This window comes from Trachinotus anak, unplaced genomic scaffold (genome assembly GCF_046630095.1).
Source record: "Trachinotus anak isolate AG129_WGS33_773 ecotype Australia unplaced genomic scaffold, CSIRO_AGI_Tana_v1 ptg000013l, whole genome shotgun sequence".
NCBI lineage: Eukaryota > Metazoa > Chordata > Actinopteri > Carangiformes > Carangidae > Trachinotus > Trachinotus anak.
In genome coordinates, this window is record NW_027273864.1 from 19,097,966 (window position 1) to 19,110,286 (window position 12,321).

Here is a 12,321-nt window from a genome sequence, read left to right on the forward strand (position 1 = left end):
ACTCTTGTGTGTTCTCCGGGGCAAGCCAACCTGTTGTCATCAACAGCGGGTCGATCCAAATGTTGTAATTACCACAAAAAGCTATAGGAGCGATTTAGATGTTCATGCTGCGCACATTTACTTAATTGGAAGGTTAACAAGCTAAAAGCATCTTATAGCCCAACCTTCGCCAAGCAGAACTGCCTCAGCGCAGCTTTGTCCACTCAGACACAGCATCAGAAACGCCTGACTCACTCATTTTGGGCCGTGATTTTTTTTATTCACATGAAACGCTGCGTGTGCACCGGTGCGTGGACGGGAGAGTAACTCTGGACAGAGACGTTTGCACTTAGTTGACATTTTATCGAAAACGTGATGGTTTTGGTCACTGAATTCCGATATTTTTTTTTTTTTTTTTTCAAATATGATATTTTAATCGGAATCTAAATATTCGCCTGCAGACAATATGAACAATAAACTATTTTTAAACAACTTTCAATCATGGTTTTTGTTGTTGTTTCTTCTTTTTTTTTTTTTTTTTTTTATTTCGTCTTTTGCTATTGTTGTTGTTATTTTGTTATTTTATGTTATTCATTTTGTTTGTTTGTTTGTTTTTTGTTTCTTTTTCGAGCGAAGAAAGAAAGAAAGAAAGAAAGAAAGAAAGAAAGAAAGAAAGAAAGAAAGAAAGAATCATTTTAAAAGCATTGATATTCCACAGGTTTGATCAGCTGAATATCATAGACATCATCATAGACACATTTTGAAAAGGCAGGATTTAGAATAACATTTGGATATAATAACATTTTGAACTGGGTTTGGTGTATGGGGTCTTATGAGGGAGGCAGCAGTGAATTAAAAGTGGAATGTGTCGCTCTGATTGGTCGGCCGGCTCCTGGCTAAACCCACTCTCTTTCATCCATAAAAGAAAGGCCAGGGAGCCTATGGGAGCGCTCGGCTGTCTCCTCCTACGACATGCACGAAAGTTGGCCACTTAAACTACTTCCAACCAGCCAGCAGACATTATACTGAACCCAAACTACACCAAGGGAAAAGAATAACACTGCAGTTTTCCAATTCAGACACACAACTTTCGGTTGTCTCCTCCATATTGTAGAGTTCCCTGCTTAAAGGGTATTTTAATTTTGTTTGTTGCTATCTTTATTTGGTACATTTTGGTACATTCATCGCACCAGAGGAGAGCATCACTTTTGTTTTTTCCCCGGTGGAAGAAGGGCTTGTCCAGTTTCTCCGCCTGGGATTGGGATTTGACAGCAAAAAGAGCATCTGACTGACCGTTTTGAAGACGTCCCGGGTTTTGACTTGGACTTTGTGAGAGTAGCAGGTTTGAACAGAGTCCGGTCTGGTTTGTCCGGGTAGCTGTAGGATGGCTACTTTACCAGGAACAGTGCCTCGGATGGTGCGCCCTGCGCCAGGCCAGAACTACCCCCGAACCGGCTTCCCCCTGGAAGGTAAGAAAAAAAAAAAAAAAACAGTGACAGCGTGTGTTTGTTGTTTGGACTTGTGCTGTGACAGAACTCGTCAGGACTCCGCTCTGTCAGCTTGTGGCGTGATAGTCACACAGAGCACAGTTTGTTACCGGCGACATGCTGGGAAATAAGACGGAGGGTGAACAAATTCGACCTCCAGTCAGTGATGAGTAAAGTTTACAACCTGAATGAATCAAAACTTGAAAGGTAGTTTCAGAAAAGCAGAAGTTGGAGCGTTGAAAATCAGATGACTTTTTTTTTTTTTTTTTTTAACAGTTTTATTTCATCTTGATGATCATTTTTATACATTTATGCATTTTTACTTCGGTCTGAATTTAAATTTTTTTTTTTTTTTTTGAGTCTAGACTCATTCCGTATTTCCTGCTTATTATAGCCACAGTATCTACATTAAATATTTGTATTAATACCCATTTTATTTTCTAATTGATGTATTTATTTTTATGTTTAATGCTATGACTTTCAAATTACATTTGAATTGTATTAATGATAATGCTTGGGCTAAAAATTATTGTATTGTAAATGATCCTCTGTACAAAATAATAAGTCAATCTAACAGTAATTTATCTTTATAATTTAGATGACAGAATAACAAATCCTGTTTTATCACATTTTCTGAACATTTTTGCAAGTCCAATCTTGACTGCTACACACACACACACACAGAAGTAATTTAATTGGTAATTTTTTTTTAAACTCCTATGGCCATCACACTCAAGTATATGGGAACATATGGGCGGAAAAAAGATCACTTTGTATTTGCATGCATTTATGGAAACAGTTTTCCCATTACGCCCAGTTCGTGCTCAAGTGCCCTGGATTGAAATGTACAAAAACCACGTAGCTCGCAAGTTACTCGAGCTCCGGGATTTGTTCAAGTGTCCTGCTGCTGGAAATGGCAATAATACACACAGCAAAGAGATGGCTCAAAGGATCACATCAATATTTGTACAGCATGACTAGGAATAATCAAGGTGGGAAGTGTCACCCTGTTTAGTGTCTCTTGAATGTGAAATTGGATCCTGAAGTGGCCTCGGATACATCCTGTCAGCAAGACTGATGCCGGATGAATTTGGCACAACGCTCTCTTGAAAATGTAGAATATGATAATGCGCGTAAACTGCGTCCCATAAATAGTCAGCAACATAGTAAAGCATGCCGCTGTATACACCGCAGCCCTAAATTTTAGTTTCATCTGCTCAGACGTGAACATTTGAAAGCTTTAGAGAACATGATGTGTGGTTGTTTTGGTTGATTTTGAGACTATCATTGTTTATTATGGCGCAGTGTCCACCCCTCTGGGCCAGGGTAGGGTGAACCAGCTTGGCGGAGTGTTCATCAACGGGAGGCCCCTGCCAAATCACATCCGACACAAGATAGTGGAGATGGCCCACCACGGCATCCGACCTTGCGTAATCTCGCGACAACTGCGAGTTTCTCACGGTTGTGTGTCCAAAATCCTGTGCCGGTACCAAGAGACCGGCTCGATCCGTCCGGGGGCCATAGGAGGCAGCAAACCCAGGGTGAGTGGAGGTCCGTTGTTTACAGCAGCGCAAGATGGGCATCGTCTGATGTTGTGTTATCAAAGCAGCCTGATAGAGTGCAAAGATGAAGACAATAAAAAATATGTTTGACCTCCTCTTGTTGTTGAAGTCGCTGTATGTCTGAAATATAATAATAATAATAATAATAATAATAATAATAATAATAATAATAATAATACTGTGCTTCATAGGCTGTAATCACAGACTTCTGACTCCTAAGTTACATTTACACCTGTAACATCTTTCCTGTACTGGTCATAACAAACTTTAGAGCTGATGTTTTATTTTTTCTTATTTGCATAAATATTCAATATTTTGCATAATCGATCAAACAGAAAAGAAAGAAAGCATTTGCATTAAAAACACGAGATGTCTGTTTATTTTTACATGGTGTTTATGGTGTTTAGAGGTAATTGATTGTACAGTATTTAGAGCATTTAATACTAAATAATGATCATATTTGATCTTTTTTCCATTATAGTATATTTATTACATATATTAGGCTAGTTTTACACTGGTGTTTGTGGTGCCGTTAAAAGCTGTTCATAGTTGGTCTATTTCTTTGTCTCCTCTATACAGTAGAGTCACTGGCCTATAATATTACCATTATAATTATACATCATTTAGCCCATAGTTCTGTATATTATTTATAGGCTCTATCTGTTTTGGATTCGTATATTGGGCATATGTTACCGTTTTATGATTTTTCTCAAATACAACTATCTAAAATTTCTATTTCCCCTCCTCTTGTCTTTTTTCTTCACATTCACACCATTTCAAACCTAAAGCAGGTGGCAACTCCTGACGTGGAGAAGCGGATCGAGGAGTACAAGAGAGAAAACCCGGGTATGTTCAGCTGGGAGATCCGGGATAAGCTGCTGAAGGACGGGGTGTGCGACAGAAGCACAGTTCCTTCAGGTGAGGCTTCATCTGGTAAGCTGCACTTTTTTTTCCCTTATTAACAGCGAACACTGCAGCATCACCTCTGAGTGAACATCACTTTGAATCCAACCTGTTTTAAGCCCCAGTTATTGATAATAAAATGTTTCAGTGTAGCAGGAAGCACATCTGACTGACCCAGAAAAAAAAACAGTCATCCTGTTGGGAAAATATGCCTTTGGTCCTCAGAAGTGAATTTATATTATTGTATTTATAATGTAATTTTGCTCCTTTTATTATACAGTTTTATTTGAAACATTTTCTCAACGCAGCTGCTTCATGTAAAACTTTACCTGTGCTATTTTTGTATGGTATCCTTTAAAAAAAAGAAAGAAAAGAAAAGAAAGAAAGAAAAGAAAAGAAAAGAAAAAATGTATGATAGGATTATTATGGTTCTTTTATGGGTTTTAGGGCTAATCACCCATTTACCTTTTTGTTGCCATTAGTGAGCTCCATCAGCCGCGTTTTGAGGGCCCGATTTGGCAAAAAAGATGACGAGGATGACTGTGATAAGAAGGATGAAGATGGAGAAAAGAAAACAAAGCATAGCATCGATGGCATCCTCGGTGATAAATGTAAGTTAACAGCAGAAAGTATATGGCCCTTTTGTATATGTCTGAAACAATAATTTATTATTATGATCATTCTAATAATTATTATTACTAGTCTGAGTAAATTGCAGCCTTGTAAGCAGGAAGCAAGTGTTTTAAACAGACTTCCTACTTTACGTCCTCTTGGGAAATTGTCCCACATCCGAGCTGCAGCTAAACAGAGAATTTATTCCTGCTTTTAACTCCGAGCCAGCAGTTGTTCATTTACTCAATTATTTATGAGAGCCTTGGCAGAAGGTATTTAACTGCAGAAAATTAATTTGTGTAGCGAATTCCTCCTCATTCATTCACTCATTTAACGACCTCTAAACGACAGCTGACAGTTGACCCATTTCACAATCGATGTCAGTTCCCTGACATTTCACCACTTGTCAGTTAAAGAGGAAATCAATGCTCATATTATTATTTGCTCTATTAGTAATGCTGCGAGGAGGGAAAAATAAAGCTTTGATGCAGGTATTCCCTGTCGGTATTTGTCAATAGAATTTACAAGCTTTTAATAGCCTTAAATGCATTGGTATATCATGTGGGTTTCATATTTCTGTGGCATTTTGTATATATTTAAATATAGATATAATATAACACCATCACATGCAATTAGAAAATGTGAAGAGCTCCTTTTTCTGAGTTAACGTGAAGTTCTTTGGCACGAGTAGAAGTCAATTTGTTTGACAGTTTACAAGAGAAACTCTTGAGTTTATTGTCATATTTTATTATGTTTAGAGTTTTACTGGTTTTCTTGGTCATGGGGAGTGAAAAATGCGCATCCTCACAGCGATATAAAGGTTGGCCTTTTTGATGATCAAACATGTGTGGATGGGGTTCAGATAAGAGTCTAGAAAAGACCCCCCCCCCCCCCCCCCAAACACCACCCCCCCACCACCCCCACCCCTCCTCCTTCCCCCCACTTTTTTTTTTTTTTACTAAAAAAAAAAAAAAAAAAAGATACTGCCAAAGATTTTTCAAACTTGAAGATGGACTTCACGAGCAAAACCTCCCCTCTATTGACGCTTTTCTAAAGTGAAGAGTCCGAGGTACAAAAGCAAATCCTGGAAAGCAGGGCAGCGAAAAGGAGAGTATGGGCCCGTCCATTCTCATTCAAACATCGGGTAAAAGAGAGAGAAAACTTTGGACAAAGGGCAAGGAGAGACATAAAAGGAGATGAATTATTCAGTACGCCCCGCTGGTAGATAGTTTTGTAATTTTATATAATGGTGTTGGAAAAGAATCAGTTGATAGCGTGAAAACGGTCTCTTTTCTTCTGTCACACCATGCATTAATGTTGCGAGAAAAATGTCACCATTTTGTTGCAAATATCTCCAGTGTTCATATAGATGGTTGGTGAAGCCTTCTGGCTGCAAATGGCCAGCATTTCTGAAGGCTCTGTCCTTTACGCACAACTCAGTTTGCTGGATAATGTGATAGTTTGACTTTTAAAGTGTGAGCTACATTGCCACTGCATTATTATTGACTTTCTACTGTTGGTACAAAATATCCACATAATGTTCCTGCTTCTGATTTTTTTTTTTTTTTTTTTTTTTATTTTCTTAGCACCGCTTATGTTTTAAATTGGGACTGAATTACGTTGCTATAAAAAGAGACGCACCCCTCTGCGTAATGCAGTTTAGACTACCGGCATCCGGATGGCATTTAATAATGTTAATACTTATTAGAGTAAGCACTGGAAACGATGGTTACTGAATAGGTGGCTGTGTTCGTGCCGGGTGTAATAGCTCGCAGGCATGGTAAGAAATGTATTTATCCCCAATCAGCCCCTCACTCTCCGAGTTTGAAGCACAGCCCTTATGTGGAGAGGGGTTTTAAAGCAGATTAAATAGAGCCTTTTATTTCTTTTCACTTTCATCTCAGAGCGGAGCTCACAGTGGCTCGCCCTGGGCACAAAATTCATGAGATTTTTTTTTTTTTTTCGTTTACTTATCCAGATTTTAAGAATTTATTTATTTATCTATTTGTTTATTAGGTCTGTGTATTTGATTTTCTCAGAGGTTACATCATGGATTTATCCTAGCGCTAATCTAGCTTTATTGAACGTGTATTTAAACTGTTATCCACATTACAATATTTCTAAATTTCATTTTTGCTGCATGGAGTCGACTGTCGTTTCTCAGAAGGATATAGGAGAAGGTAACCAACCAAAACGAAGTTTTAATGCTTCGAAAATAGTTCTACCTTATAGGCGTTTTTTTTTTTTTTTTAATTCTGTTAGCTGTTTTACCGCCTGGTGATCACCAAGCGGATTCCCTGGTCCTCCCACCATTCTGTCTGTGCACAAACAAGTTTCCCATCCATGGTGCCAAAGTTTAATTACGCGCGAGTAATGGAGAAAAGGCTGCACTACATCTGCGCAAACGTGGGCAGCCTTGTTTTGCACCACACCGGTCAGAGAGAGAAGGTGAATCAGCTGTCCGGCGTCCATCTGCCACGCTGAGCCTCCAACCTGACCGTCAGATGAGGCAGAGACAGGCGATGGACACTTCAGCAAATCGCAGGATTACCTGAGGTCCTCAATCTAATTAAACAGATGCCATGTGGGATTATATCCGAGCATCAGGGAGGGAAAGTGACAGACCGGCGGAGAGGTGTGAGCAAGTCAGACAACCTAAACATCCAGGTTAGGAGGGAAGGGAGAGGAGGCTACAGTTAATAGCTATGAGATGCTACAGTGTGACCTAAACTTTTTTTTTTTTCTATCATATTTGGAGAGCATACTTGTCTCTAGATTATCTACCCCCCCCCCCCCCCCCCCCCCCCCCCCCTTTCTGTTTCAGTTTGTGCTGTAAAATACCTGCAAAGATTTGTAAATTTACTTCATACGTCAAGCAATTACATAAAAATGACTTTTTTCAGGCTTATCCTCCTCTCACATGAACAGTCATGTTTACTGCAGAAACAAAAAAAAAACACACAAAAACAATCATTTCTGCTGTTATTAACGACAAACTCGGCCTCCAGTGATGGAAAGTGTGAAAAGCTGCCCCCTCTGTGCTTTTCCACGTCACAAACACGCATGCGGGACGCGCACACTATAACACGCGCACACACTTTCGTGCACACACACCCAGTCTCTAAGTGTATGGTAATATAATGTAGCTATATTTCGGGTCTAAAGCCGTGCTGAATGAGAAGGACAGGGGAATGAAGCGAGAGACCACTTCAAACAAATCCATCTGGAACAGTGTGTGAGAGAGATTCAGTGAAAGTATGGGGAAGTTATTTAGCTATTAATAACGTTTTTTCCTCAGGCATTGAGAGTGACTCCATCTGCACTTTCTCGCAGCTATTTGGCTGGGTGGAAATTGAGGGAGACCCAAATGTTGGGCAGAGATAACATACCCATCATAGCCCAGACCCTGCGCTGTGCTTCACTGCATTAAACTCGGATTAACCTCCCCTGTCCCCGCAGCCACTCAAGCCACATTTCACTGGAATTTACATCGGTAGGCCTACATTTTTTTTATAAAGGGAGCAGGAGCTGAAAGACAGGACATGATCGATAGCAAAATAAAATAAAATAAAATAAAATAAAATAAAATAAAATAAAATGAACAATACTAACACATGTGTAATAATTTTCTGGGGTGGTTGTATTTGCAGTAGCTCAATAAATAAAAAGTTTGTAAAGCTGGCAAAATAGGTTATAGTGCCTTTTCAGTACTGAAACAAAATAAAATGTATAGATTCTGATTTTTAACTGCTCATATTTCATTTGTTAACAACTCAAGTGGCCTATATATTTTTAGTCTATGTACAGTAAACAGTGGCAATATAATGAGCCATTTTATGTTTAAGAAAAAAATATTTATGCAGTCAAGTGAGTTTTTTTTTTCTTTTCACAACAGTGTTGTGTAGATTCTATGTATTTGACATAGGTGATAGCTATCTACCTGCTGTCTTGGTTGTATCAAACAGTGGCAGGTTGACATGTCTGTGGGATGATTTATGATCATAACCTTTAACAACCACTCAGTAATACTAAGAATGAATAATATCAAATATAATGTATAAATAGTGAGCACATTAACTCCATGGCTAGCTTAAATAGCAGGTAACGTAGTAGCTTTGGCTGTGAAGGTGTTTCTTATTAAGGAATAACTGCTTTGTTTCAACAGTTTCTCATTTAATATACAAGCCTACACCTTAAATGGTGTGACAGATTTCAATTTTAGCTGAAATAATATGATAAATGTTGACACTCTTATCTCTAAATGTTTTTTTTTCTCAATTTGTTAAGTTTTCTACAGCACTTAACAGAATATAAATGTTTACTTATCACAGTATAAGCATTTCCACCAGACTATTTTGGTGACATTTTTACTCAAGTTATGTATTTTCTGAAATAGCACATTAATTCCATGTAGCTAGCTAAGCTTTGTTCTTATCATGTAAGGTGTTGCTTAGTGGCTAATGACTACCTGTCCTATTTTAACAATCAACCAATAGGTATAGTTAAAGGGAAGTTAAAGACCTGGTCGTTTTTGTCAGTTGATTGTTAGGGCTACTACAACACTGAGTCGATTTAAGATGAAGAATATCTCCAAAAATGTAAGATACCTTCTCTAAGTGTAGGTAAGCATTTTGGTGAAAAAAAAAAAAAAATCAGTCAAAATGTAAGCTTTGGATTCAAAAATAATGTTTTACATAAAAAAAAAAAATAATGTGTATAAAGTGTTATTTGCTGTTAATGAGCTATCGCGATATTTGATGGCCAGAGCTACCACCAGTGTAACAAATTAGCCTATTGGTTCCAGCAAGGTGACATGAGCAAACCGTGCAAAATAATAACATGAAACCCATTGCTTATGAGTAATGAGTAATGCATCAATTTTAAGGAGCGCTGTTTAAGCTTGTAGGCCTACCAAAGCGGAGAGGCATCTCAGTGTCAGGAGCTTTAAGTGTCGACAGCATTAGGCTAAGTAAAAAAAAAAAAATAAAAAAAAAATGGAGTAGGCTTAAATTCATTCTGTGCTGGCATTTGACTTTGATCACATCAGAAATATTCATGGAAGCACAAACACTGGCTCTGCCACCATTATCCAGGCTGACAGTGATACCTCTCAAGGCTGTCTATTAATTAAAGTGGCGCTTACCATGTGGGACGACTCCCTATCTGGGCACAAAAATGGTTTTTCCATCTCTTGTGGGGCTCTTGAAAAGGGGCAATCTTTCCTCTCCAGCTTCTTGTGGGAAATTTAAAAGTGTACAGAGGAAGACATGGGGATTTCTAGCTCATTTATAAAGACGAGTTTATAATCCTTTCCTGCTTAATAACTTAAAAGGATTCAATTTCTCCCCTCATTTATGGGGTTATGATCACACATTGTTAGACGCAGATAGTAGCATTTCAAGGTTAACATTTCCTGCTCGAAAATATCAGAATATAAGATGTAAGCCCATAGGTGCCATTTGTTTAGCCTGCAATCCTCCTCACAAATGCTGATAGGCCCATTTTAGATGTTGCTACTGTTAATGTGATAACAACGAAAGGAAGACCAAGTTGATAAGATGCCTCTATGCCACCGAGCATTTTAAAATGATATATTTAATTATAGCATATAATTTAACCATCGAGAATTAAATTCAGTGGGCTTATGTAGACTCTGAGGATTGATTGTCTGGTTGGGGGTCTCAAACCATACGAGACAAATTAAAGAGGAAGTGTTGCCCTCCAGGTATCCTGTCACAACAGTAGGGTGCTTCAGCGCGTCTCCCATTTCTGTCTGTGTTTTATTTCGCCAATTTTCACTATGGGGCTCCGGGATCATGCGCTGTGCCTGCAGGGCTGTGGTCCAAAATAAACAGAGAATCTCAATTTTTGCTCAAGTTTGACTCCCCCTCTCTCACTCTATCTCCCTCTCTCCTCTCTCTCTCTCTCTCTCTCACACACACACACACACACACACACAGCCTTAACATCGGCATCACAAATTCATGTCAACAGGTGTAAAAGGTAGGCCTATAATAGGCGAGCTGAATCATGTGTAACTTCTTTTTTTTTTTTTTTTTTAAATCTCTGATTTGTTTAATTTGTTTCACCACTTGTTCTTGGTGCAGTTTATCTGGAAAGGATGGGAGTTATTTTAAGTAGCTAACGTAGCTTTAAGAAGACAGTTTTCAATCATTTTGTAACCTAATTATGTAGAGGTAAATTCATTTCGTGCCATTAGAGGTAATTTGGGAAAGCATTTCATATCTTTCTTGGTTGAAATGGGGATATTATTTTTGGCAAATGCAATTTTTGATGTTGACAATTATTGAAATATTACTCCTATATTGTTCCTTGTTCCTTAACAAATGTAACTTCATACACTACAGACTAAGTGTGTTACAATATAAGTACTTCGTCTATCAATAGTCATTTTGTTTGCATTTTGTGCCATCACATTTATGTTATTGTTATTATTATTATTATTATTATGTTAGAGCTCTGGGCCTACCGACATGCCCATTTACATTTCCACTTTAAGCGTTTAATGTAGGCCTGTTGCCCAAATTACCAGCGCTTTGTTAGCGCTAATGTTTAATTGGCTGGAAGAAGATGAATGAGGCTGACAGGAATCAGCTGTCCAGAGATTCCCCTGTGAGTCTGACTCGGAAATCATAACCTGACCAGCTTTTCCTGTTCTGAAACCAGCTCGTTGAACTTGTCACATCTAATTAGGGTGTTAAAACGCACCGAGTGCATCGGTGGGAAACAGTAGGTGGTTAGTCCGGGGCAGCCAATGAGGCCTTTTTGGGTCAGATGGTGGAGGGGTAGGGTGTGTGTGCGGTGGTGGTCGGGGTGGGGGGGGGGGGGGGGGGGGGGGGGTAAGCAGCGCGTTTGGGTGGTGGTGTTGTTGAATTGGACCGCTGCGGGCTTTTATTTCTAAGCAGGCTTCTTTTTTTCCGCTATTACTTCAATTATGGCCATCCAGCAGGCTAAACAGGGCAGCCTGCATGGACTGTAACCTTGTTTTAATTAGGTATGAAATTAATTAGAGCAGACATCTATTAAAGACTTTTAAGTTTGGCTAATTTTTTTTTACCACCGAGTTTAAAGGTATAACAGTGGATTAATGGCTTACAGCCAAAATTACATTTTATTGCATCCGTCATTTCTGTGCTGCCTGTCTAACAGGTGTCAGGCAAATCTCTGACTGAATAAAAAACTAATATTTTGTTCTATTTTTCTCCAGCAGTATTTTATTATTATTCAGAAATTCAGACTTCAATCTAAATATTTTCATCACTTTTAACATGTCATGCAACGTCAACAACAAAACAGCTTATTTATAACATATATATATATATATATATATATATATATATATACATATATTATGTTTCCACATAAGTATAAGTTTGTAAACATTTTTTTAACTTATTGTGCAGCTTGAGTTGCCTTTACCTCCTGTGCAAAAATACAATGTCTTCGATAGCCATTTTAAGAGGTGGCTTTCTCTTTTTATTGAATACTTTTTTTCTTGTATTAGTACAAAAAAGCCCTGTGATGTCTGACAGCCTACTCTCACCATTGTTAGATGAACAGCCACTAGAAAAGGACGAGAGAAAGAAGAGGGAGGAGAAAAGGCCCCTCTGTTATTTTCTGTCTTGAGACTTGCTGCATAGGCTATTCAGGCAAGTTGATGAACTCCTCCAAAAAGTTTATTAAGGGGCTGCAAAACAATAAGAACTAAAGCCTTTGGGTGCCTGGGCAGACAGTTTATAAACTAGCTGCTATTGTGC

General features: G+C 38.5%; 1 protein-coding gene across 2 annotated transcripts in view; it reads left to right on the plus strand.

Moving 5' to 3' along the window:
• The first annotated feature begins 972 nt into the window (after positions 1–972).
• Positions 973–12,321, plus strand: part of pax7a (paired box 7a) — a 47,085-nt gene continuing 35,736 nt past the window's right edge. Inside the window, exons 1-4 of one of the 2 annotated variants that reach the window (XM_071494690.1) lie at positions 973–1,448; positions 2,772–3,007; positions 3,817–3,961; positions 4,414–4,542. In XM_071494690.1, coding sequence (XP_071350791.1) covers positions 1,364–1,448; positions 2,772–3,007; positions 3,817–3,961; positions 4,414–4,542 — 595 coding nt within the window. In that variant the 5' untranslated portion in view covers positions 973–1,363. The remainder of the gene's footprint in view (positions 1,449–2,771; positions 3,008–3,816; positions 3,962–4,413; positions 4,543–12,321) is intronic. The other variant, XM_071494691.1, reaches the window with a different exon arrangement.